This window comes from Calonectris borealis, chromosome 1 (assembly GCF_964195595.1).
Source record: "Calonectris borealis chromosome 1, bCalBor7.hap1.2, whole genome shotgun sequence".
Lineage (NCBI taxonomy): Eukaryota > Metazoa > Chordata > Aves > Procellariiformes > Procellariidae > Calonectris > Calonectris borealis.
Window position 1 is genome coordinate 832,318 of NC_134312.1, and position 27,407 is coordinate 859,724.

Sequence of the window (27,407 nt, forward strand, 5' to 3'; positions counted from 1 at the left end):
CACAGTATCTCCGGCGAGGCCGGAGCTTTGGAGAGGATCAGATCTGCAGCGTTCTCGAGTTCTGCAGAACCTTTATTGCCCAAATATGGTCCAGGAGCATATAGGCGCTTAAAAGGCCAGAAATTGCGGGCCTGCGATTAGCTGTTTCGTAGAGACCCGAAAGCTCAGACGGCCCAGCCCTCCACGCTGAGCAGATTAAATTCTTCTCATGGAGAAAACAGCACTTTGCAGCTTTCTCTGCAGAAGTCCGGAGGAGCACAGGACCAGCACCTCCCCACCCCCGCAGAAGGGCTGCAGAGCCAGATACCCATCAGGGCTTGAAGTCTTCCCTGTTTTTGTTTCAAGACAAGCTGAGGAAATGAATTATAAAAGCTCTTGTGTTTAGACAACATTAAACCAAAAATACTCTGGGGCATGTCCTCAGCTTGTGTAAATTGTCAGGAGATATCAAAGTAAAGATCAAATGCCAGGCCTTCCCTCAGATATCCTGTGTGTGTTATGACACAGCAGCTACACGTGGTCAGAAACTGTTTTCCAAACAGTAGCACAATGCAATGCAGTAATACCATGGTTAGGCTAATGATGTGGTAGGACCATCACATATTGTGCTAACCAGCATCATCCCCTTGTCTTTTTTTTCTTTTTTGCACTTTGATTACCTTCACGTGCTGTTTCTTCATGCTTAAGCCACATAATCTCCTTGTCTGGATTGTACTGCACCTTGCTAAATGTAGCTGTGGCCCATTATTAGGGTGCGGAGGTGCTACACTAAGACAAATAATGAACTTTAATATTAACTGTAAGTAGTATTGATTATTGCTTATTATAGGCTCTTGGCATAGTATATCTAAAGACTTTTTGTTATGATACGCTACATTACTTGTTTGATATCAGTGTTATGTCCAGTCATATAGCTGTCACAATACATACACATAAAGAGAACAAGCTCTTTAGTCTTCCTATTGTTGAGGACTTTCTTCATCAGCCAATTCCGCCACCACAATCATATGAAACGTTGGTGAGGTCTCTACAGAAGTCCAGCATGAGACACATCTATGTTAGTCCTACTTCCAATCTCAGAAAATCCTAATATATTTTTCTTTCTTACTAAATGTATAGGGCAAGCTATCAAAGAAAACAAGTGAAAAAAACCCCACCAAGCTTATGGCTGCTTCTTGCCAGAAAAGGGGCATGATGAAAATATAAGAAAAATAACCTGAATAAAAAATACCTGACACGTTTTGCCTGACATCCTTTGTCCCTTAATAAAAATCACCTTTGATCTTATTGCCAAGGGGTCTCATATAGCTGATTTCACTGGCTTGCCAAGCAGAAAATTTACTGTGAATAAAAAGGGTAATGAAAGTACTTATACCACCTAAGAAGTATCAAAACAATAGCTGAAAGACTTAATATTGAAACACACATCTTTACTCTGAACAGGAACCTATCACAGGCACAAAGTCAGCACAGATCCAAGATCTCTAGTTCTCTCTTCTCATAGGCAATTTCCAAGAGTCATATTGCAGGACAGGCGAGTATTGGAATCCTAACATGAGTTTTAAATTTATCAGTTTGTTGGACATATAGCCAAAGGAAAGGACACAAATTCATCTACAGAGGTGAAAGAATCTCCCTCTCTGTATCAAATAGTTAAAGGCAGATTCTCCTCTAAAATCACGTAAATGTGAAACAATTCTATTGGTTTTGACAGAATTACCCCCAATTTGTACCTTTGGGTCACGATGCAGTTTATCAAGGAAGCACACAGAAACACATCTCTCCCCATAAAATCACACAACAAAACTTTGGGTTAGCCCAATAAAGAGGCTTTATGGCCAAGCTCACGTGGCTAATGTTAGGATTGAGGTTATTGCCCGTGCAAGTGAAAACCAGCTTCTCCATCACATAACTCAGCAGATAAACTTCTCTAGGAGGCACGGGGCGCAGGTGGGACGCTCAGAGTGTGAGTCAGTATAAACCCATCTAAGTCGCTGCTGCTGCCGGCTCTTTCTCCTTCTGGGCTTTCTCTTTACAGTGGCCCTAGCGCTCGCCTGCTCCACGGTTGAAACTGGCTGAACAGTAGCCTAGCAACAAATAAGAAAAAAAAAGTGAATGGGTTTTAGCCAGCGCCTCAGGAAATCTGCCATGAAACTGTTATTTATCACTGACATTTTAGCAGTTCCTAGAGGTCCCTGTCCTCCCAGCCCAAGCGCCGAATGCATGCGAGAAGGAAGCAGCTCGTGCCACAGAGTTCACATGCCTTAAATCTAACAAAAATGAGCACGTTAAGGTCCCAATCTACCCTTTGCCGTCTACTTTGGATAATGTCCCCCCCGTGCCAAGCAGGGCTCTGCTGGATGCCCCTCCGGCCTCCTCGGCGACGCGGGGGTCAGTGCACCCAGGCCGCCCTCCCTCCACCGGCACCATTCCCAGCCTGCGTGGGTCCACGGGTCGGGCCCAGCCGCGGGCACGGGGCCTGGGCAGCTGCCCCGGCGGTGCGGGCCGGGGAGGCCCAGGCCGGCCGGGCCCGGCCCTGTCAGGCCCCGGAGCTGCAGCTGCGGCCCGGAGCGCAGGGGCGGAGAAGTGACGCTCTGGGGAGCAGCAGCCCCCGGCGGGGCGCAGGAGCGGGGCAGGGTGAGGTGGGTTTAGCGGCGGCCACGTCCCCCCCAGGCCGGGCCCTGCGGAGCACCGACCGCCCGTCCCCCACGGCCACAGCCGCGTCCCCGCCCGCCATGACGCCCGGCCCCGGGCCGCTCTGCGCGGCCGGTGCCGTCTCGATGGTGGGGGCGGCGGGCGCGGGACCTCCGGTCCGCCGGGGGGCGCGGCGCGGCGGGGCGGGGCTGGGGGGCGGCGGGGCCGGGCCGGGCCGGGCGGAGCGGGCGCTGCCATGGACGCGCTGTGCCGGACCGAGCCCCGGCCCCGCCGGCCCGCCGCCGCCTCCCCGCTGCCCTGGGCCCGCTTCTCCGCCTGGCTGGACTGTGTCTGCGTGGTCACCTTCGACCTGGAGCTGGGCCAGGCTATGGAGGTGCGGGCCGGGCCGGGGAGCGGGGCGGGCGGGTCCGGGCCCGGGCCGGGCCGGGGGGGGTGTGGGGCGGGTCCGGGCCCGGGCCGAGCCGGGGGGTGTGGGGCGGGTCCGGGCCCGGGAGTGTGGGGCGGGTCCGGGCCCGGGAGTGTGGGGCGGGTCCGGGCCCGGGCCGGGAGCGGGGCGGGTCGGGGCCCGGGCAGGGCCGGGGGCTGTGGAGAAGGGGGTCCGGCAGCGTGCGGGCGAGAAGGGGCGCTGTGTGGGCAGCGAAGAGGCAGGGGAGGTGGGGCAGAGCAGAGATGGGGGTGAAGGGGGCGGGCAGACGGGGTGAATGGGAGCTGGGAGCAGGCAGGGCGGGATGGGGAGGCGGGGGAGAGAGCAGGCAAAGCGGGGGTGGTGGGGATCGGGCAGGGCCGGAGAAGGGCCCTGTGTGTGGGGAGACAGGGCGGAATGAGTGCGGGAGACGGGCGGGGGGGCTGGGGGCAGCCGGGCTGTCCCCTGGGGTGAGGCTGTGTGCGGGGTCGGGGGAGGCGTGTGTGCAGGGCAGGAGCGGGCAGGGAGGCTCGGGGGGCCGGGCGGGACAGGGGCTGGTGCGCAGGGAGAGGAGCCAGGGCAGCCCGGGGTGCTGGTGTGGGAGTATAGGGGCCGGGGGGCTGGGAAGGGGGGTGGCTGAGGTAGGCAGTGGGCTGTAGAACTGCCGAGGAGGGGGAGCAGGCTGTGGAGGGAGGGTTGTGGAAAACAGCCCATGGAGGCAGGAAAGCCTGGGGTTAGGGAGCGGGGGTAGGACTGAATCTTCCTCGGAAATGGGGGGCAAACTTTTCAGCAGGGGCTGTTGCGACAGGACAAGGGGGAATGGTTTTAAACTAAAAGAGGGAACGTTTAGACTAGATGTAAGGACGAAATGTTTTACAATGAGGGTGGTGAGACACTGGCACAGGTTGCCCAGAGAGGTGGTAGATGCCCCATCCCTGGAGACGTTCAAGGTCAGGTTGGACGGGGCTCTGAGCAACCTGATGTAGTTGAAGATGTCCCTGCCCACGGCAGGGGGGTTGGACTGGATGGCCTTCAAAGGTCCCTTCCAACCCAAACCGTTCTGTGATTCAATGAAACACAGATCTGATGTGGGGTCAGCAGGCGCTAAGGAGGGGCTGAGGTGGATGTCGCAGGAGAGCGATAGGGAAGGAGTCGGGAGCTGGGTGGGAAGTGGGGGAGCAATGGGGAGATAATGGGGCACAGTGGAGCGGGGGGCTGAGGCGGCTCTCAGCCTGAGGACCTGCGGTGTGGGAGGCTTCCCGGGAGGTTTGATATTGGGAGGCCGGAGAGGAGGAATTGGGAGTGAAAGGGTCGGGACAGTTTTTCCCTATTCCCTGGAAGATTGCGCTGTTTGCCTCTGAAAGAGGATTTGAAGGGAGTTAGGTACTTAAGGCTTGTAACGTGACTGAAGGCAAGAGCTGGTTGGTGTTCCAAGAAAATGTAACATAAGGGGACCAGGTATCTCTGGATTATGCTGGACCTGAGGCATTATCTCAAATTCCTTGATATTTGTTGTGTAATTGTGGGAAGTATTCCTCACTTTGCCTTTGTGTAAGCAGGTTAACACTGTTTTTCAGAGGATTGAGACTTTCCATTTTTAAAGTCATGCTGAAGCTTCTGAAGGGAATGGAAAGCGATAGAGATGAAGTTAGCCTGTTGCTGCTCTGTTTTCTTAAATACTTGACTATGTTTCTTTCCGTGAAGCCTGAAAATAAATAAAAAAATCTGCTGTAGACCTAAGTTTCACATGCTCTATACTCTTTCCTGCAAAACCACACCTGATATACCCTGGAAAGGGTATGAATACTGGGATAATAATTAGCATTTACAATTTAATGCTTCGTAGGTGTGTTTTAATATGTAGCTACAATGGTGCTTTCTTACCGGTTTTATTACCTGTCTAGCATTATAAGGAGGGGACTTTGTGATCGGGGTATGTAGTAATATGGTTTGTTAATCCCTGGAAAGGTATTTTTTCTTTTTTTTTTTCCTTTCTTCCCTTTTCCTCCTTTGCCTATATAAATATTGATGGGAACAATGTTTCTCATGTGGCATAAATGACCACGAAGACTGAGAACATCTCAGCATCTGGACTGAGTGGTGACACCACCCCACCGTCACTTTTCCTTTGGCTGGTCCATTGTGGATTTCTGTCTCTGAGCGAAGGGTTTGGGCAAGGAACAAGGGTCTGTGCCGGGTAAGACGCCCAGAAAGGAAGCCAGGCAGAGGAGAAGCTGTGTGATAAAGCTCCCATGTTCCATTCTTGGTGGGGTTTGGAAAATAAAAAAGCTCAAGCAGTTACTGTCTTACAGGGGAATTCCAAGTAAAATTATTTCAAAATTTTGAAAAAGTGTAAATGTCACTATTGCCCGTAGTCAAATGGTGTCATTATCTTCCTGCGTATTCCCTATTTCCATCGGTTGCCTTGGTTGTTTTAGATTGGGTTCAGATCCTGCAGCTTGTCCCCAAGCTGGCTGATTTCTGCAACCGAGAAGAGGGAGTTATACGATTTGAGCTCTCGACTGCAAGTTTCTGGGTTAAAAAAAAGCGTCTGTGGCACCCAGCCCTGTGAGACTTCAGTTCTGGCTGAGTTTGCACGGGAAGTTTGCCATAGACATTACCAGATCAGTGTAGCTGACTGAGATTAGATCTTGACAGAGCTCTCTGTGGTTTTGTGGATGTACGTATATCCCTCTAAAGAGTGATTTATGCACAGAGGCTGTTCACGCACCCAAGGATTACACAGAGTGACAGGCTACATATACGTGGAGTAACTTGCGCTACCTCACACGCTCACAGCGAAGTGAGTCAGAAGGAAGGGAAACCTCCGGTTCTGGAGGTCGCACCATACTTCTGCATCATCTCTGTAAATCAGCGTGTGAAGTTGCAGGCATCCCTAGTCCAACCGTCCCCTGCAGTTCTGCTTCAGGAGCAGGCCTGTCTCAGTCAGGGTTTCTGTGCTGAAACCTTGCCATCCTTTCCTGAAGATTACTTTTTCCTGAGTACAGGATTCTTTCCAGATAAAACATCTCTTTTCTTGCCTTGCTCCCTAAATCTATGTGGAAGCCACGCTGTTGAAGCCTGCTTAGTGCGTGTTGTCTGTCCTTCAGCGACACTGAGTAGAAAGGCAAAATTACCCCTGGAACGGGCTGGGCTCTGTGGGTACAGCTTCGCAGCCAAGAGTTTGTTTAGGGTCTGCTCAGGTTTCCGAATGTTGCGTGCCTTGTGTTCTGTGCAGTCGTCCCGCGGTGTAGATGTACCATCGGCCTGAAATTCAGTGAGTCCCACTCCGCTGCTATTTAAGTACACGGTAGAAAAGGTGTTACAAAGGAAAACACAGGTTAATGCAGAAATTAGGTATAATTACTGTTTCTGACTCATCCACCAATTTACATTTCTTCAAATATTCAACTACAGACGGCAGAAATACCCGGGAGAGAGAAGACATGTTTCTGAGACGATCCTCTCCCGCTAGCAGTCTGCGTGCTGCAGGAGCAGCCCTCCCCACCAGCCGTTTGCCGTCCGACTCCGCAAGGGCTCCGACTTCCCTGGTGCCGCTGTCATAGAAACGCTGAAAATTCATCCCCGTGGTTCTGAAATATCCCTTTTCACAACGGCACTGGCTCCTCCCTCCTCCAGCTTTTCCAAACACAGGCACTTTGTGAAGCTGGGTTACTTCAGAGTCACCAGAAGTCATTTTCTGGGATGTTCTCCGTGTTGCTATGACAGCAGCAGAGTACTTGGCACCCGTGCCGATATAACAGCAAAGCTTTAGTGCAAGGATCTGTTTTCAACAACATGTGTCACCTCCGCGCTTGTTAAGTCAGTATTGATGGGAGAGAGCGCTACATCACAAGTTATGACAGAATTTAAGCCCTTTTGGGCTACTTCTGAGATATCCAGGGACTTTTACAAACAAAAAGTTCCTTTTTGTTTACTGTCTTTTTGCTTTTGGAAAGTTCTAGTGACTAGGATTCTCACTGGTTTAGACTGGGCTTTTACTCTGGTAAATACCTAGCGATTTCCCCCCCACCTCAAGCATAGAAGTACACGTCAAACTGTTAAACTGAAGGGGAAGCAAAGATGCAGAAGGTAAGGCCTATTTTTCAAAAACATGATGTCTGAATTTTTGGGTCCATTGGTGCTTCTATGCTCAATCAGAAGCATTTGAGCCTGTTTTTTTTTTTTCTTTTTTTTTTCTTTTTTTTTCTTTTTTTTTTTCTTTTCCTTTTTTCTTTTTTTTTCCCTGAAATGCTGAGCACACATCTCCAAGTGAAACATACGCTCAGCGTATCTTAAACTTGGACCCACAAAGCAGCTAGGAGCCATCAGTATCCACTTCTGGTCTGACTTACTTGCAGAAGGACCCCCCAGAAAAGGCAGCAGGAGAATGAGAAGTCTGTCTTGACTCTTGAACTTAAGTTTAGATCATCAGCAAGCATTGCAGAAAGCACGATGCTGTGATATTCCTGAGCTTCTTGATGAATCAGCATCAGATGCCCAGGTCTCTGCTCCTGGTCTATCCATTATTACACGGGAATTAACAAAATAAATGTTTGTGTGATCATTAAATTAGTCATAACCACAGTAATTTATTCAGTCACCTGATGCAAAAATGCAGCAAGCAGAGAAGCGTGTCTCCTCCTGTGGCGTAGCTGTAACGCACCCCTTCGTGCTTCGGTGTCTAAAAAGCCTTCATTCTCTAGTTGTGCCTTAATGCGCTGCCTCATCGCTGTAGCTTGTATGTGATAATTTTGCTCCTGTATTTTTGTAGCTTTCGTCTTTCAGAGAAGCTTTAACCGAAGGCTAATCAGCGTAATCTTTAATTGTTAATTTGGCTCGCTCTCTGAAGCCGATTGGATGACCTTGCCAAGGAATCAGTGGGGAATTGCTGGAGCGAGGCGAGCTAGCTCAGTGAACTCCCGGCTCTCTGGCGCGCTGCCACCCTTGCTATTTATAGGCCTGTAAGAAGAGTCAAGCACTGAAGAGGGCTCCTGATCTGCGTACCAGAGGACTTGCACGCTGACCTGAAGCAGAGTTACTGCCCGGGAGTGCAGAAGTCGGGTGAGCAGGTCTCCGTTTTTCAAGTCATTCAGGGCTAGTTTCTTTCTCATCCGCGTATTTAAAGCCACCTGCAATTTCTGCATTTCCCGATCAGTAAGTGCCCTAAAGGCTGTGTAGATTACTTCTGCAGATTTGCAAGTACTTCAGTTTCTGTCCTCTGCCCAGTGACGTGTGAAACTCATTATTGCTGTAGCTGTGTCGTTTCTCACTTCTCGGTGTGATTGTTTCTGTAGTGGATCTTGCCGGTGGATCTTGCTGAGTTCTGCCCTCAGCCCTGACCTGAGAAGTCTTGCACTGAGTTCTCTTTCATTGGGTTGCAGTAAATGCAGAAACAGTGTTATCAGCATTTACAGAGTTCAGCTGCAAAGCTGAACTAGATGCTTTCAAATTCTTGACGACCTCTCTTATCTGAAATGCTGGATGATAAATTGGGTGTAACACAATTCAGCTGTCACTGGTATGCTGACAAGGCATGGATCTTCAAGCCTGGGCCAGACCCACCTCTTTCTGTACAAAATAAACCTTGGCTTGTCTTTCTAACAACAGATCTCAAATCAGGGAGGCTAAAACAGCTCTAAATCCCCTTAAACTTCTCCTGCAGCCCCTATTCTGCTTTTTGGTTGCTGTGAGCAGCGTCTCTTGCTGACCGGTTGCTCAGGACTGCTAAATAAACGTTTTCACCCCGGAGGCTAGGGTATATACCCAAGTCTGTGTCTAACACCAGACTTCGTATTGTTTAGTGTACGTAGGTTATGTTGTTTTCTAATCTCTTCATGCAGCTGGAACCTTTGTCCAGACCACCATTGTCTCACTCTTGATTATTGCTACATCCTTTCCTCTGCCCCTGAGGACAGTAATCTTGCCCTGCCTGTGTCTTTGCAGAATGCTGCTGCAAGGGTTGCCTCCCCAGCCGCGGCTCTCTGTGCCATCCTCCGGTGACTCCTCTTTCCATACCTCATCGCATGTATGCATAGCTTCGTTTTTAAAGCCATGCTTAGTCTGTCCCTACTGTCTTCTCATTTCATTGCTGTGAAATCTGTTTTTACCTCTCAGCAGCTCATGATGCCAGCCTTCCTCACTCCTTCAGAATATTTGGTGGGTTTAGTGAATTGTAAGTGACTTTTTAGCAAGATTTAAAAAATCAAAATAAAAAGTGACCTTCCTCCAAACAACAATTAGAAATACACGAAGTCCAAAACTTTCTCTATAGGACATTATTTTGGGCAATTTGTAAACTTGTATTGAGGTGCAAAATTGAATATTAACGCTTTCCAGGCTTGGAGCTTGGAGAGTAAGCACATGTCAACATAATTTCAAGCAGCATTGGAATAGTCCTCTCCTGCCTGCTTTAGAGAAAACAGATGCTTGCACATCAGTAATCTGTACAGAGGAGTTACCAAAGGGGTGGTGGGGCTGTTTGTCCACGGAGCTATCAACTCTCAAGTTAAAATCTAAGTAAAATATAAGCCATTTGGTCTGTCTCCAAATCTGCTAGAATAAATACAGATTCTGCGACAGGTTCGGTGCAGTGGGCTATTGAGAGTCAGATTTTAAATGGGCAGGTGCGCCTTCTGGTAGGATGTGTTGCTTTGGGAAAAATAAGGCACTTATTGTATGAAGCAATGGTTATAGATCTACGTAGAGGTCATGGAGGAGCAGAGTGATTGACTTACTGGCTCTCGTCTCTTTTGCAGTTGGTGTATCCTTATGACTTTAGACTAACAGAGAAAGAGGTAATAAATATTTTTTTTCTTTTTTCCTGGTTTTAAAGATACTGAGCAGCGGTGATGGAGGTTTTTTTACTGTGTGTTTTTGTTTGTTGCAGAAGACTAGTATCTGCTACTTGTCCTTCCCAGACTCCTACTCAGGTAGGTAGCATCTGTTGGCCTTGCCTGCAGCCTGCGGGATGGTTCGTTGCCGTTATGAAAGAAATGGGTTGATGATGGAAAGAGTGAGTCATCGCCTCTAATGCAGCAGAGACTGATGGGCTGAATCTTCCAGAACTGTGACATCAAGGAGCACCCAGCCCCTAGGTCTGAACAAAGAGGCTTCTTGTCATTTTGATTGCTCTCTGGATACAGAATCTGCAATCTAGTGGGTGACAGGACAGTTTCTTGATAAGCTTGCACACTCATGCTTCACTCGTGCCAATACAATATAAAATAAAGTCACGAAGGGTAGGTTCCCTGAGGTTTGCAGCTGTCGACTGTCAGCGTTTCTGTGTTTGTGAGTGAAGTGCTCAGTGAAGAGAAATAGATGGGAGGAGGATGCTTTCACAGCAGAAATATTCCCAAAGCTTGTATTTATAAATCAGAAAGGTGGCAATAAGAAATAAGCATGTGAATTCATCCCAGTACCTGTTTGTTTAAGACTGGTTCCGGACTGTTAGTTTTCTACAGCTTTGCCCAGTTTAGTTCTAAATGTTTTTAAGGATGTACTTTCACTAGTTTCTCAGAGCTTAGTGAACACTCAGGCTAAATGTCCCTTTTATTAAGGTAAATTATTTGCTAATAGTAATATCTTCATAACACACACAACAGTCTTTACTCTTCTTCGGAGCGTAGCATCTGCAGGCAGTGGGAGGGGAGTCTGTCCTCTTACCCCTTAGTCTGTTTAGCCTTGGTTTTTGTTCAGGGAGCTTAGTGTGTTTAACTCTTTCCCCGTAACTGACCTCTTTGTACCTACTCAGCCCTACTCCTTCTGCCCGTCCAACTGATGAAGCCTCCCGAGGACTTCGTGCTTCCTTTTTTTCTGCTGTACAATGTATGCTTGGTGGTGGGGTGAGCAGTAGAGTGTGACCTGGGAGGTGCCCGGCTGCCTGCTTGTCTAGGTCGTTTGCTAGAACTATTGTGCAGGGGATTGTCTCTAAAATCTGTGTGGTTGGATTAAGGCTGTTTGGAGGTTTTTCAGTATGGTGGATAAGAAGCGGTGGCTGCAGCTACTCAGGATTGATGACGCTGGCCAATGCCTGTAGTTTCCCAGCAATGGCCTGGCAAGGTTTCGCTTAATGATACCAGTTCTTGTGTTCAGCTCTATGTTCCTCCTGTCTTGCACTGGGGTTTTGGGGTTTCTTTATGCTGTTACTCTCCACTTCATTTTCAGTTTTGGAGTTCCTTGTAAATCAGGATCCCCGTTTATGTCAGCATTTCAGATTTAACCAATTTCCAGCTCTCTCTTTAGTGAAACTTCTTCCTGAGCTTTTGTGATCTTCTCTGTCTCAGGTGGCCTGGGGGATACTCAATTTAGCTTCCGCCTTCGTCAGTCTGGGGGACAGAGGACCACGCATTACGAGGATGATGGCGAGTACAATAGAGAAGCACCCCTGACGCTGCAGGTCAGTCGCATTGCAGTGCACTGCTTATACCCGCTGAGCAAACAGTAGTGTCACTGGGTTAAAGGCCAAACGTACTTTTGATCTCTTTTCTGCGCATAAAATACTTATTTTCTCTGGCCATGGGAATAGTCAGAAAAGGAGAAGGTTTTCAGCACAGGGACTTACTTCCATGTTAATGCTCAGAGGGCCGTGTTGAGAATCCCAGCTACTCTGAGAGATGGAACTGCGTCGGGGGACCCAGATTAGAGCAGTGGTCACGTCTAGCTGCAGCGAGAAGATAAACGGTGACACACGGGTGACATCCAACAGAGTGCACAGCTACCTGTGCACGTTTCCCTGAGGCAAGACAAGCATATCTTTGTCTGTGGTAAATTAGATGTTCACCTCTTTGGTTAAGGGACGACAGTTCTTTTCATTTGTTGCAGGATCTGTGTGTATAAAACCAGCCGGAATAATTGGCACGCCCCACATCCACACTTCGGCTTGCTGTGTGTGGGCTGGTTTAACCCTACCCAAGCACTAATATCAGGAGTGTCTGTTAGTTGTGGTTTTTCCAGCAGTGAACTACCTGTCCGTTTCACGCAGAGAAGGGATGTGCTGAGCACTGTTACTTCTTTTAATTGAGCAGGTGGCCATCAGATCAACTTGTCCTCTTCTGTTTTCTCCTTTGAGATGATGCTTGCTGTGCATGTGCCTTTTTAACACTTCGGCAATCTTTTTGTGATATGCTTTTGTGATATGCAATCCAGAAATGGATTGCTGGTCTGAGAGGGAGTAGGAGGATTTATTTGCCTAAATTCTGGTCTAGAGGTTTCTCAAGCTTGTATACCTCTTTGCTGCTTTGTAGCAATCGGACACTGCCTCACAGATTCACCTAGCTTTAAAGGAGTAAGGGAAGTAAAACTGCCAAAGTACTGGATTCTGTTGTGGAAAAATAATATTTGGGAAGAGAAAGGTGCCTTAAACCGTGGAGCCTGTGGGGTTTCAAAAATTGATATGAAGGATGGCCTTTGTGTTCGGCACTGATAACTATCCTTCGTCCTTGATGTCTGCGGGAACTTAGAAGGCATAGCATGCTTGAAGTGATCGCTGGGGATTTGTATTAAATCTGTTAGTTGTCATGGATGCTATGAAGGAAGCATCATGCAGCTTTGTGCTTCGTCCTGAGCAAAGTTTGACCGGTACTGCCTTAAATGCCTGACTAAAGAGGAGTGCAAGGCGTATGGTAGAGGACATTTCCCCCTCTCAGAAGATGATGTATTCCTTCCTCAACAATACATTATCCTCTAGCTGGCAAAGAAAACTGACACTCAGAGCACGTCAGTGGCGGCATGGGGTGCTGGGATGAGCTCAGTGGGTTGGCTCAGCTGGTCGTGTTAGTGGAGACCTCAATTAACCCTTTAGGTGATGGCCCTGAAGGTGCTGCAGAAAGGGGCTCGTGAGAGGTGCTACCTGGAGGCTGTCATTTTTTGCGAATTTAGTTGTTTGTATCTCCTCTCTATCTTCCCGTTTGGTAAACTCTCCCAGACAGCTGAGCATGGATAACGTTGGTAAATAGGAGGGAGTGCTGCAATGGTATCATAGCAGGAGTGCGGCATGTTGTTTGGTCAGTGGCTGGAGGGAGTTTGGCGATTGCAGCAATCGGTTCCTCAGTAACAGCGTTGTTGGCCTCTCTTGCAGCGGGAGTCAGCTCATTACTTTGGTTACGTATACTTCAGGCAAGTCAAGGACAGCTCGATGAAGAGAGGTTATTTCCAGAAGGTGAGTACTGAAACCAGATAGCTTGCTACTCTCAGCTGGTACGTCTCCATAGCTGTAAAATAGCACCACTTCCTACGTGACACCCACAGTGTTTCTGCAGGAAACAGCAAAGGTCACGGAGAACAGGAATATGTGGAAAGTGTAATTCCAAACAAACCTGGATGTGGTTGCCATGGTGCGTTAATCACATAAGCAGTGACCTGCTGTCTGAATCATGAGATCCTGAAGTGCTCGAACGTTTGTTTCAGTATGTACTCTAGTGTCACAGATAGTGAGAGGATATACTTCATTATTGCGGTCTGTGCTGGTTATACCTTCACCCTACTCTTATTATTGCTTTAATCTTTCTTCTTCCCAGTAGCCATCTGGGAATGGATTTCCTGCTGGGCTGGTTGCTTCTAACTAGCAGCAGTGCCACTGCTGGTACCTCACCAACCTTGTCTCTTAAATTCCTTTCACACAGACACTGGAAAAAATAATATAAACTGCACGTTTATTTCAGAATCAATATGCAAAGTGCCTTGTATTATTCAGACAGTTATGGTCACTGCCTGAAAAAGAGTGAAATTTCTGACTTCTTGTAGAGAAGGAAAATATTTTACTTTGATCATAAGATCCATTTTTCTCCATGGATCCATGGAATTACTCTTTCAGCAGAGTTTTTTCACATCACAAGATACAATCCCATCCTCTCAAACAAATGCATTTTGAACACCTGCCCTTCAAAGAGCCATCCTTCGTAGCAGATCGGGCTGATAACTTGCTGGGGGATGGGGACACCATTCTGTCCCAGCAGTTACTTGGCCTGCTGTGCGTTCTGTCCTCCACCTCTAGGCAGTGACATGGAGTTTCTTTCAGAGAGACATGCTAATACAGAAATGAGGTTCTTCACCTCCACTAAACAGTGGATTGATCACTCAAAAAGTTGGAGGATTAGAGAAACTGGACAACATAGGGACCTGCTGAACAGATATTTATAGCAGGCTAACGTGCTTGCTCTTTGATAGACTTACAAAAGTAGTGGGCACATTGAATTCCTCAGTGAAGTATACTGTCATGCTTGGATGGTTTTTTTATTTCAAATGGCAAAGTTTTGTGTTGGAAAAGAGGTGTTTAAATGACTATTGCAGAAATTTTTACTGGATCCTAAGTAATGTATTCATTAATGATTAGAGGAAGAGAATAATCAGCATAGTAATGAAAACCCCCAGTGGGACTGAGTTGGAAAAGTTGTAAAAGATAGTGATACATTTCATAAAGAAGCATTAGAAAGAAGCCAAAACAACAACAACAAAAGGCATTGCTGGAGACAAATCAGCATTATTTCAAGTTACTTCGTTTCTTCTTCCCCAGAATTCCTTTATTTTGTTTTTCTACCTAATTTCAGTTTCAGTGGTCTGCTCCTTTGCACTTCTCCATCTGAAATGGTTGGTTTGGTAGCTTTGAACCTATTGGCAATTTATTTTTGTTTTTCCTCCAGATGATCTTTTGCTAGGTCACAAACTCGGCCCTCTTAGTTGCGGTGGCTCCCTGGTGGAAGCTGCCAGCTGTGCTTATTCATGAAACAAAAAAATCCTTGCCTGTGTGGACACCCAGGGTCTCCCAAAGCCTGAGGGTTCAACAACTAGGTAGCTAGCAAGAATTCCACCAGTAAAAGTGCTGCTTTTGAGCTCTTTCATGTTTTTGATGTTGGTTTTTAAGTGTAGCCCTCTAGTAAGCAGTATAAGTATATGCAGTGCTAGAAATGATGATGTCAGGGGGTCTCTGACTCCTAAATGTACCTTTTTTCAGTCTTTGGTGCTGGTGTCACGCCTTCCATATGTGAACTTGTTCCAGTCATTGCTGCAGCTGATTGCTCCGGAATACTTTGACAAGCTGGAGCCATGCCTGGAGGCAGGTGAGCAGTCAGATCTAGGAGGGAGGGTTTGCATATTGAAATCTTTCAGAGGTTTTATCAGGAGGTTCCTGAAAGACAGCTGAAATGTTCCAAATTGGTTCATCCTGGAACAAATTCCAACAGGGAAAAACTTTCATCCAAGTGGTTGGCTTGTCAAAATTATAAACAGCTGTAAAGGATGCGTTAATGGGAAATGTCTGACAACCTTAATAGAGGATGCTGTCAGTTTTGCATACAACGAATGCCCAGAGAGAGGAAAAAACTGCTAATGCTACATCTCTGTCTAGTCTTTATGGCACTATTCGACTTAGTCATGATCTATCAACAGTATAGTGCTGCTGGGCCTGCACTGGAAGCAGTGGTGCAGACGTAAGTCAGGTGCACAACGACTTGCACAATTACTTGATATAGTGTTTGTTTGCAGCTAGCCAGGGGGACACGTGAACGAGGAATGAGCGATAATAAAATTGGCAGAACGGGTAGGACCAGCTGAATTAGCTGTATTGACCTTCAGATTAAACTTTTTTCTTTACCTATGTCCCCGCAGTGTGCAATGAGATTGATCAGTGGCCACCTCCTGTGCCAGGACAGACTCTGAACCTTCCGGTGATGGGAGTTGTCATTCAGGTACTCGTTGCTGATGATCTGCACTCAGCAGCAGACTGAGGCAAACTGGGAAGTGGAACATGTATTCCCTTTTTTTCTGGATGTTAGAACTGCTGTTTACTCTAGATTCTTTCCCTTTATTCCTAACCTCTGTACAATTAGAATTGATAATTGAGGAAGCTGTCTCACATGGATGGTTGTTAGGGAAGAAAGCAAAGTGTGTGTGTATGCTGACTGATTCCATCTCCCTGGATAATCTGTCTGTTCTTATTTGTAATCTAGGTGAGAATCCCATCAAGGGTGGATAAGCCAGGATCAAGCCCAGTGAAGCAGTTCAATCAAGAGGTGAGATGAAGTGTGGCATCACACAAGCCAGTGATGAGCAGAATCTAGACTACGAAGGAAGGGGGGTGGAGAAGAACTGGAACTCTTTCAGCCTTATCTATTTGAAACCACTTTGGCTTGGGATTAATGTGGTTTAAGATACCCATCTGGTTCAAACTGCACGCTCTCATGGCTGTGTCTTTCAAAACAGGACTCTCTGCCCAGAATTTGTGTGCTTCAAGTTATGTATGTGCATTGTTCTCACAGTTTTTGTTCACCTTGCTTTTCCTGAGAATTCATGCATAGGTAGGTCTCCTCGAGACCCTGCCTTAGTCTTCTGTGTTGTTTTGCAGCATTTGCTGTCTGAGCATCTTTACTGCTTTCATTCAGCTTTGATTTTTCTTCTTGTTCATTTGATCTTTTCCCTTTTTCTCTACTTCGAATAATGTTGTCATATTTCAAAACTTTTGGTACCCATATTACCAACCCTTATTTTCTCTATCTGTATCTTAAGCTCTGCCTCGCACCAGAGAAAACTCTAGAAAATAAAGGAGCAGACACAGGAAGTCCTTCGCATCTTGAAAAGAAGGAATTCTTGGCTATCTTCCAGCAAAGGAAATTTATTTGGACCTTGACTGTTCAATCCAGATCTGTTCCTGCCTCGTATCTCCCATCATTAACCTTGTTCTCTTCTTTTTATGCTTATTGTAGAGGGAGCTACTTTATGATTGATGTGGTCAGTTTAGATGGCATTTCCATCAGGATGTTTCCATTTACTAACAGTTTTGGGTTTGTTTGGTTTTTTTTTTTTCCCTTCCTCATTTAGAACCTGTTACCAGCCCCACTGGTTCTCCCCACTGTTCATGAACTGGATCTTTTCAGGTGAGAGCCACCATCCCTGCAACCCTCTCCTCTCCATCTGCTTTCCCCTCTCCCTGCTCAGAGTATCCTATAAATCATAATTATAGTGGAGATGTCAAATGAGGAATCAAAAATTACTGCTTTGCAGAATGTCATTTAGAATCCTGGGCTTGCAGAGCTTGCGCAGTGTTTAAACCTGTGCGCTGCCCTTAACACAACCCCCTGTACCCTGGTTAGAGGAGCGTTTCTTTTCATGACCTCAGCTGGTGATCAGCTTAAGCTCTGAAGCATACACGTGGTGTGTCTGAACCAAACTTTTCAGCGTTATAGGTACTATTCTAATAGACATACATCTGCTGTAGCCCACATGGATTTTACTTTGCTCAGATGAAGAGACATACTTGAGAGCAATGGGACCAGCAGGTTGCTGAAAGCATTTCCTTTAAACATGTATAAAATGGTTGAGCAACAGCATATGTAAAGATACACGGCATTCTGTTGTGGGATACTAAAAATCAATCCTAGATTTCAAATTCCCAGAGAGAAGCACATCTGGATAGGCTTATATGCAGTAACTGTGTCTGGCCTTTCCTGAGCTGCATTCCTAACCGCATTCTTCCTTTCACTAACAGGTGTTTCCAGCCAGTGCTAATTCATATCCAGATGTTATGGGAGCTGATGTTACTAGGAGAGCCGATTGTTGTAATGGCACCATCCCCTACAGTTTCTTCAGAAATGGTTCTGGCACTTACCAGGTAATGCCTTAAAATTCTGAGATGCAGGTACCTATAATAATAAATTCTGGCAGTTTTTCTCTTTCAGATCCACTCTTCTGCCGAGTCAATTGTTTTAGATTTAGTTTGCCTATGAAAGCATGTAAGGCAAATAGCATAGCAAGAGAGTCTTGCTCGTATTCTACCAATGGTAGAGAAGAGTAAAAGTGAATCTCCCATGTTGGGAGACCTGATGGTTCGTAGCCCTGGGGAACTTTGTCTCCCCAGCTTTAGCAAAAAAAAAGCCCAGAACTCCTCCAAAGTGTTACCTCTGGCAGGACAAAACACTGCTCTAGGACATAAACCTGATATAAACACACATTCTTCCTCTGTGAAGTTTATACGGCAACTATTCCGTCTATTGTTACAGCTGCCTTGCTCCTCTGAGGTACTGTTGTGACTACCGCCCCTATTTTACTATCCATGACAGTGAATTTAAAGAGTACACCACCAGGACACAAGCTCCGTAAGTAGCCAGTAGACCCTTGCTACCCACTTGCCACTGTCTGTGTGGAGGAAACCCTGAGGTTAGCATTGTTCTGCTTTTTTTCCCCCTCTTTCTAGGCCAAACATTGTTGTGGGAGTCACAAACCCTTTTTTTATCAAAACTCTCCAGCACTGGCCACACATTCTTCGGGTTGGGGAGCTCAGAATGTCAGGTAAGGGTGGAACCAAAGTCCTGTTGTGCTGGTAGACCTTGTTAGAGGCTAGGAGTGAGCCGACAGTTGCAGCGCTAGCCATCATTTTACACGTCTTCATTCCTGTGAGAGCTGAGAAACCAAAGGAAGTCTAGACACTGACTCAGTTGATGTGCAGGATGGGCGCAAACAATGGTGAAGACAAATCGTTGAGAGGATAACTTGCTGTGGTTTTATTTCTGAAGCATTAAGAAAAGGAGAAGTCCTTCTTGGGCAGGAAAGAGAAAACTGCATAGAGAAGAACAGCGAGGTGGAGAGAAGACTCTGACTATGACCTATGAGCCAAGAAAACCTCTAGGTTGAGGAGTGGGGTTTTTTGCAATGCCTCCTTAACACGTTCCGGTTCCAAAATTTTAGCAGGAAAGTTAGCATGAGAAGGCTTATGTGAGGGTGGAGTTAAGGGAGGATGTCTTTTAAGATGTACAAGTGTAGGATGTTCTCGCGTGCGAAGTCTCTCATGCGCATGTGGCCGTGAGGGCGGCTGTAGAGCCTGAGCTAGTCATTTGACGTCTTTCGACAGGAGACCTGCCCAAGCAAGTTAAGGTGAAGAAGCTAGCTAAACTAAAAACTCTAGACACAAAACCGGGTAAGTCCTTTTGTCAGACATCAGTTAATTCTATTTACCCTTCCACGTGGGGGACTTTACAGGCTTTGCAGGCTTGTGAACAGTGCATGCGTTATTCTTTGTATCTCAACAAACGGGCGTTTTGGTGTTACCGTCTTTTCACACTCGACGTGCCACACAGTTCTCTGTAGTGGCATCCCCCATCTAATACAGAAAAACTGTACATCTTTGTTCTGAGACTGAAAAAGCCAACTGAACAAACAATTTTAGTGTCAGAAGAACTTCTGATTTTCTTGATTTTACTTGATATATCATGCCTACTTTTTAGATGCGATGGAAGTCAAAGGAACTTGCTTACCTCGATACAGCTATCTGTCACTTCACTAACTGTTCAGCTCAGGCCTAGCCATGAGCTGACTCCAGTAAGTTATCTCACCATAAGCTTAGCATAAGAAGGTCCGTGAGGTAGTTCAGTGTCCTTTAATCCTGCTGTGAGTACTGGCTGCATGAGCAATTTCATAACTTTTGTAATTATTTTTTTATAATTTTTGTAATTATACACACACACAGAGCTGCCAGGGTTTGTGCTAGGAATTTCAGTTCTGTTATGCCTGCACTCTATAATAATATATCATCTAGAGCCTCCCCTCTAGTTTTGTTTTTAACTTCTGTTTTTTTCTGGTTTTGAGTTGGGTTTTTTTTCCAATCTAGGAATCTATACTTCTTATAAAACATTTCTTCACAAAGACAAAAGCCTGATAAAAAGATTACTAAAGGTAAGCAGTTTCCACCCTATCCTACATCCAGTATGTCATTATGGGAAAACCGTGCTAACAGCTTGGTTTAAACATACAAAACTCTCCAAAAGGAACAGACATTTTACAGTGTGTAATAATTTAGTCAGGTATACTCAGACATGTTTATCATGCCAGTTTTAAAATTTTTCACTTAATATTATGGATTAAATGCTGGCGCTAATGATAACCTAAGTGAGAACAACTGTTATCAAAAAAAGAGTCTGAAAAAACAGATTCTGCGTAGTGAAATGTGAGTGATACGTTTAACTAGAGAGTGGAACATGTATTTTGGGCAGTACAGTTTTCCAGACTGCTCTGGACTGGTTGCTTATAGCTGCGGTGTTTGCAGATTCTGCATCTGTCTGCATAACAGAGAATAGCGCCCTTGTGAATGCGCTGCTTGTGCTTGCAGGGGATTCAGCGGAAACGCCCGTCTGAAGTCCAAAGTGCCCTTTTGAGGCGTCACCTCCTGGAGCTCACCCAGAGCTTCATTATTCCCCTGGTGAGTTGAGCAGAGACTTGTCAGAGTGGTGTAAAGGTGAGGAGAGGTGAGCAGGAGGTGCTTGAGTGACAGGTTTGCACTTGCCCTCTTTTATTCACCCGTAGCTGAGCATCTGTAATAAATTCAGGATGTGGCCCTCTATAGAGATGTTTTACTCCGTGGAAAGGAACTAAACGTCTCTTGAACGCAAATTTCAGTAATTAGCATAGAAGTCTGCAGGTTGGATATTCAGCACACTGTGTAAAGACAGAACATTGTTTCCTGCAATGTAGGAATAGGTGTTCCGTGCTATTTGATTCTAATGCCGACTGTTTGCTCGTCTCAACAGGTAGTCAAAGCAGATATATGGGGAAGGGACAGGAGCCCAAAACATTCCTCTTCCGCTCTAACGCTGGAATCAAACCCATTGCCAGTGTGAAGCCCTCCCTTCTGGCTTTGGGAAGCTTTGCTGTAGAGCTTAAGGGGCCTGTCCACGTGGTGATCACCACCCTACGGCAGATTTTAGCGAATGCTTTCTTTCAGGGCCTTCCCTGTCTAGTCCCACTAGAAGGCTACTGGTGCTTTTTTGGTGACCGTCCAGTTGGCCAAGTTTGGCTCCTTCACTTTCTTTTCTACATCATCTTAGGAGGTAGTATATGGGAGGACAGAGCATCTTCTCAGATTCTAGTCCCTCCTGCCAGCTTCTTCCCACCTGACCTTTTCTCACATGGCATGCTTAGGATTCTTGCAGCATAGTTTTGTGACCCAGCCCCTGCTGGGAAACAAGCTGGAACACTTAGGCTCATGTTAAATGCAACTATGAAGAAAAAAACCAGAGAGAGTAGGAGGCTGTTGAGTGGGCTGTGATGCATTGGAGAAGACCATCACACTCGGTGACCGTGCAAGAGGCTCCTCGATTGTTTTAACTTTCCCCCCCGCCTTTGATTCTTTCTTAGGAGCATTATATTGCAAGTCTGATGCCTCTGCAGAGGGCCATTACTCCATGGAAGGTATGTTTGATTTTCCAGTCACTTCTGCTTTCCTTTGGCTGCGGGGATTGGGAATAGTTAAGCCATATGCTGATCGCATACTGATACGCTGCGTGAACTTCCCTCATTGAAGGAAGAGGGTTATTACTCCTTTTAAAAAAAAAAAAAAAGTTGAAACAAACATTGGGACAGATGCTTCCTGTTTTGCAGTACGCTCAGCTATTGTGAATCTAATTTGAATTTTACTAGCAAGGCTGGTTAAGATGTTCATGCATTTCTCATAGTTATTGAGTCTGCCTTGTGCAGCCTCTTCCATTGTGAATATAGACCTCATTTTCCCCCAGTTTCTTCTGGGTGCCATGTAATGTGGTCTTTCTGTTGTGCAGAATCCTCCACAGATTCGTCCTTTCCGTCAGGAAGATTTCATGAAGACCCTTGAGCATGCTGGTCCCCAACTTACCTGTGTACTTAAGGGTGACTGGTTAGGCCTCTACAGGTAAGATTTTGGTAATTACTTGCCTTATCCCCTGAAGAGCTGGTGCAAGTTATAATGAACATCAAATCCTCAGTTAGAATTGGGAGCAAAAAGGGAGTTTCAGGACAGAGACTGGTCACCTGAAGAACTCATGCCTGTGAAGAATTGATTACCTAATAATGGTCAGGAAGAGCAAATGCAGGGCAGAATCAATCCTGTGTTTTATGTAGTCTCTTAAATGAGTAGATACAGTCGAGTGTAGAAGCTGTCAACTCTCCGCCTTCAGGAACTTAAAGCCCTCAGGAACTTAAACTAAGTCCTCGCTGCTGGAGAAGGGGGGGACTCATCTCTGACATCAGCTATGTCATTTATTGTCCTCCAGGGAATCTTTCTGGTCCTGGGCAGATGGGTATAAAGACTTGCAGGTCTTCATCCAGTAACGGTTTTATGTGTTTGTACAGCATTCAGGACAGTGGCCTTCTCATTTTTACTGCATGATGGCAATGCTGTTAGAACATAAGAAGGACATAGTTTCTTCAGGGTAGAATTTAAGAAAGCATGCAGGAGAGTTTGTTAATTAGGTATAAATGGGATGGAGAAGACTTATCACAATATGAGTAGGAAAAATCCAGAAATCGGAACCCCTTCCAGTGGGAAGGAAAATGGGAGATGTACGGGTATGGAGAAGGGAAAAAATTCCAGAAAGTGAGCAGAGACAATAATCATGGCTTAGTATGTTTTGTTGCTGGGGTAAAGTTTGTAGCATTTTGTGCTTTAATGTATTCATCGGAAAACAAGCAGTTCCACTCCTTATGGCGTGGGTGTGGCAGACAGTAAAATTTAATCTTGGATACCTAATATTTTGAAAAATAGTAACAAAGAACAAGCTGTTTCAATAAATCGGTTTTGGTTTGCAGGCAACTGATGTACATGCAGAAGTTTACACATTCCAGGGTTCTTAACTGTGAGATTTTGTGCATATACTATTTCTTGTGTTCCTAAGTCAAACCCTTAATTAAAAAATAAGTCTGTCTGTATCACAGCGGCATCTAGAGATCTTGGCTGGGTTTAGGACTCTACTGCGCTGGAGAGAGCGCACAAGAGCAAGACTCCTTGAAGTTGCAAGAAGAAGCTGTACAAACATCAGCTGAGTTCTGCTGGTGAACTGCTCTCTGCAAGTAGCCTGAGGAAGTAGCCTGAAGAGATACTAAGTGGGCCACTCTTAATAGCGGAAGATGCTGAAATACAGCATCTCAGGTATCCCCACCATTGATCAGAGTTGCAAAGAATGTGCTGCTAAAGTGGCTGTTACTCAGCTCTATATGGCACCTGAAACTTTCTCATCTTTTCCTTTCTCTGCTGCCACAACCCTCGTCTTTCCGTTAGTGGCTTTTCAGTCCCATTCTGAATTTGATCTGGAGTTCTATAACACTCTGAGACAAACACAGGTATTGTGCTGCCCCCTGTTCATTTTCCTGCGTAGCTCAGTAAAAACAGAGGTTTATTACGGTACTGCACCGGAGAGGTGTAAATTACACGTCCTTTGACATAGCCTAGGTGATACCTTGTTTATGTAGGAGAGATGTAAATCACCAATTACATGGGACTTAGACCCATGCTAGCAAAGGGTTGAAAGCTTTAAATATCAGGAAAGGAGAGGAATTAAGCAAGGTACTGCAGAGGAATGTGAATTTCTTCCCACGTTGAACCATCCCATTTATCCTGACTCCAAAGGAAAAGTGGGCCGAAATAAGGCCAGAGAAGGGCAAAGAGCACCGCTTCTTGCGTTGGCTGAGGCTTGAGCTGGTGCAAAGGAAGGTGGGAGACTGGCAGGATTGCCCCGCTCGTCGGTGACAATCTGCTAGAGCTGCTCAGCTGTATCATGTTAATGCCTGCAGAAGAGAAGCCTCTGGAGTAGAGAAGATACGAAAATTAGCTCATAATCGGTTACCATCCCTAATGACGCTGTGAGTCAGAATGTCTTTTCCTCTCACATCTGTGTCTGCTGCAGCGGGAAGGGAAATCTGTGTGCAATGGAGCCAGCGTGCTTCCCTGGCTCCCCCTCCGTCCCCTTCTCAACGTCACCTCTCTTTCTGCAGGCGTTTCTTCAAGTCTCCCAACTTTGATGGCTGGTACCGTCAGAGGCACAAGGAAATGACCCAGAAGCTGGAGGCCCTTCATCTGGAGGCAATCTGTGAAGCGGTATGTTCCAGCTGCAGGTATTAAAACCAACACCAGGCTTCTCAGGCCTGAAACCTGGGAGATGAGGGCACTGCTACCTTGGACGCTTGTTGACACACCTCGATTCTGCGCTGATGGATGGGGGACAGTGCTTTGTGCCCTTGGAATCACAGCTCTGCCTCGTGTCTGTCCGTGCACAGGAATAGCAGCGCATCGGGGGGACAGGAACACGAGCAGCTCAGCTCCCCCACTTTGTTAGCCAGTGCAGGTCCTGCTCTGGCTGCTTCTATCAACTATTTTTCATTCATCAGGCCCTTCCCAAGCCAGCAGAGTTCCAGGCTGGAAGCGTCATCTGTTGCTGGCTTCCTTAATGCCTAATGAAAATAGGTAGGATTTTTAGTAGCGACTGCTGGTACAATTCCTTAAGCTGAGCAGCTGCTGGGGTAGTCCCCGGAGCTCTGGCATCCCACCCAGCTGCACCTTCAGCTGCAGCGCTTGCGTCCTCGAGCGTGGTGTGGGGAATGCCAAAGCTGTCTCCTTTTTAACGGGCCCGACTCAGGCAAATAGGTTTAAATTCTGAGCACGGCACAAGATTCACGGTGCTGACTGGAGGAGGGGAGCCCTGCACTGCCTGCATAGTACTGCCTCCTTCCTTGATTCTCCTCTTGCAGGCAAGAGCTTGATGCTGTCATGGTCAGAAAAGCGGGGAGAGCTCTGACTTGCTCGTTTAGGCTTAAGTGCTGTGAGCAGAGTTGTGAAAGAGGATGAGAAACCTCCTCCTGGCTTTTATTTCAGCTTTGCTTAGGGGTATCTCTTTGAGAAAAGCTTCTGTAAAGAAGAAATGTCCTTGAAGAAAGCTGTTCTCTCTCTTTAGAACATTGTGGCCTGGATGAAGGACAAGTCTGAGGTGGAGATTGTAGACCTGGTGCTAAAACTTCGTGAGAAGCTGGTGAGTTTTCCTCCCTTCTTCCTGCACTCATTCCTTTCTGTCTGTATCTCTGTGGCCGGGAGAGACCAGGGACGTGGCTCACACTTGTCGCTTAGAAAACGTTGTTCTCGCTCCCTGATTGGAGAAGTGGCAAGTGGGAGAGTCATGAAACCGCAGTGTTTGTGTAGAAAAGGATTCAAAGTTCTGACGCTTTTCGTCTCCCTGAGGCTCAGGTGACAGTTTCCTGTCTGTTGTCTCGTACCCGAACTAAAGAGACAGCGTGAGGTTTGCTCAGTCAATGGCGGAGCGGAAAGAGGAACTTTGAAGCTATTACAAAATCCTTCTGTTTCTCTCCCCTCTCTCCCGTAGGTAAGAGCCAGGTGCCAGCACCTCCCTGTGAAGGAGGAAACTCTGCAGCGGGTGGGCCTCTACATTGAGACCATCATTGGCTCCTTGCCGGAGGATCTCCAGGCTGTGCTGCACCACCACTGAGCACGGTGAAGGGTCTCTGTCGGCGAAGGAAGGGGCCTCCCACCCGGCTCCGAGCTGTGGGCAGCTGCAGTTGCGTTTGGAAAGGAAAGTTCTTCCCTGATCCAGCCAACGTGACCTGATCTGGACCCTGCTCACAACTGCGTGTGATTTCGAGCACGTGGGTCAGAACCGTAGCAGAAATGGGGAACCGTGCGCACTGTTCTCGGTCTAGTCCTGCTTTGAGGAGCTGGATGAGGGGACTGTAAATGAGAAACTGTTCCCTGTGTGGCTGTTAGTAGATCAGAAAGTGACAGCCAGGCTTCCAGCAGCATGCGATAGGCTGCGCAAAACACCCGTATATACACATCCGTCTTTGTCTAGTGCTTGGGCTCTCAAAATCTCAATGCCGTCATCCTGCCTGGACGAAGCAGGACCAGCCCTGTAGGGGGGAGTTGTTTTCAGGACAGCTCCTGATGATAAAGAGAGAGATGCTAGTCCCCCGCATACAAATGGTGTGAAAAAATTGTCACTGCCCATTCAGCAGCCTGACTCATGCCGGCAAGAGCTTCAGCTGTGATGGGAGTGGGAGGATGAATTGCTGGACGTGGAATGCTGTTGTCTTTTCCCCAAGGCAGGGAGAGAGAAGAAAGGGCTGGTGCATCTGCAAGGAACAGAGCTCTCCAAAGATCTCGGCTGGGTGCTGCGTGAATGGGAGTAGCTACTGGAGCTCCACAGAGAGGAGCTGGCCTCCAAATGTAATTTATTCTGCTTGAAAAATCAAGTTTCTGTGCTCTAATAACGTACAAGACAGCTGGAGCTCTGCCTTGGGCAGTGAGATATCTAACGTGGTCAGCCCGCTTGCTGATAAAACGTGTTGGAGAACCTGATTATTACGGCCTGTGTCAGCCTTGCCAAGCGGGAGCTCACAGAGCGGCCCTTGCCTGGGTGCGCGGGCCCTGCTGCGAGAGGTGCGAGCTCGCCCCGTGCGGAGCCACCTCTCCAGCTCTCACCGCAACTCGCTCCTACCGCAACCCAGCTTCCAGCTCGGTCATTCTGCTCCTGTTGGCCTCTGGGGACGGAGGGGGACGTGCGTGTGCTTCGGGGCGGCACTGAGGCTCTGCTGCCGGCTCTGGAGGCGGTGGCCCTCTGCCTGAGGAGCACTTTCTGCCCGCTGCCCTGGACACGGACGTACCGTAACCCCGGGGTGGTCACTGCTGCTGTAACTGCGTTTCACCGCCTGCCAGTCTGGCCAGGGCCTGAATGTTTGCCCTAAGGAGGGGTTTTAGGATGGGTCTGACGCACGCCCGTTCTGTCAGAAGCCCGGTAAGGAGCCACGTGGCAGGAGGGTTCAGCGTTGCAGCTGAGACCTGCACAAAGCTGTCGGCAGTGCCCGGTGCTCATGGGGTGGAAGCTGTGCTGCTTCACTGGCAGTCTCTGCCCGTGGCTGCCCTGCCTCGGGGCTGGGGAGATGGCAGAGAGTCAGAGGCGGCTGAACCCTTCCTGCTTTTCCTCTCCAGAGCCAGGTACGGACAGTGCAGGAACAGCGGGAGGCTGCTCGGTTTCCCACCGCCTCAGCCTGGAAGCGGCCAAGCGAGGAGACGCGGCCGTACCTCCCCGTAGGAACGAATTCTGTACAATACTCCTTAGCGGCAGCCCTGCCTGTACAGTGTATATTCTGTATATAGAGTTTGTGTGTGCGTCCGTGCAATAGCTCTGCAGTGACTGTGGTGGACCGAAGCACTAATGTATAGTAGAAAATACTAGTTTAAAAAAAAAAAAAAAAAATTAAGCGAAGTTGTCTCCTGGTTTGGGTCTCTCTCGGTGGATGTACTTGTTCAGGAACGCGGTTTCTCTGCAGAGGTGCTGTTGAGCATGGCCGCTCGTGGCCCTCAGCATGGTGGTTTCTCGGTCTCCACTGGACGTCTGTCCGGAGCTCTCGGTCAGCACGGAGGCTCCCGTCCCCTTTGGCAGGCTTCTCGTAGGGTTCGCTAAGCCCACCCCGCAAAGGGCAGCTCGCACCCGCCTGCTGCGCGCCCGCCGCCCGTCCGATGCACCGGCAGAGCCAACACCGCGTGGGGCCGAGGGTCTGCGGTCGGAAGCCCTGGGACCAGCGGCCCGCCTCAGCCGCTTGGGCAGGCAAGTCC

At 47.5% G+C, this 27,407-nt stretch overlaps 1 protein-coding gene across 2 annotated transcripts; it reads left to right on the forward strand.

Annotated features, from left to right (window-relative positions):
• Positions 1 to 2,867: 2,867 nt before the first annotated feature.
• Positions 2,868 to 27,407, forward strand: DENND6B (DENN domain containing 6B). 2 transcript variants are annotated; one of them, XM_075141185.1, is made up of 20 exons: positions 2,868 to 3,028; positions 9,817 to 9,855; positions 9,948 to 9,990; positions 11,344 to 11,456; positions 13,137 to 13,217; positions 15,009 to 15,114; positions 15,662 to 15,741; positions 16,003 to 16,065; positions 16,871 to 16,926; positions 17,538 to 17,660; positions 18,049 to 18,144; positions 18,243 to 18,337; positions 18,897 to 18,962; positions 19,653 to 19,717; positions 20,151 to 20,240; positions 21,176 to 21,229; positions 21,595 to 21,704; positions 23,783 to 23,885; positions 24,739 to 24,813; positions 25,162 to 27,407. In XM_075141185.1, exons 1-20 carry the CDS (start codon positions 2,891 to 2,893, stop codon positions 25,282 to 25,284), a joined length of 1,719 nt encoding a protein of 572 aa, XP_074997286.1. In that variant the 5' UTR covers positions 2,868 to 2,890; the 3' UTR covers positions 25,285 to 27,407. The 2 variants fall into 2 exon arrangements, with proteins under 2 accessions (XP_074997286.1, XP_074997294.1); XM_075141193.1 differs by lacking the exons at positions 2,868 to 3,028; positions 11,344 to 11,456 and having other exon boundaries at positions 9,480 to 9,990.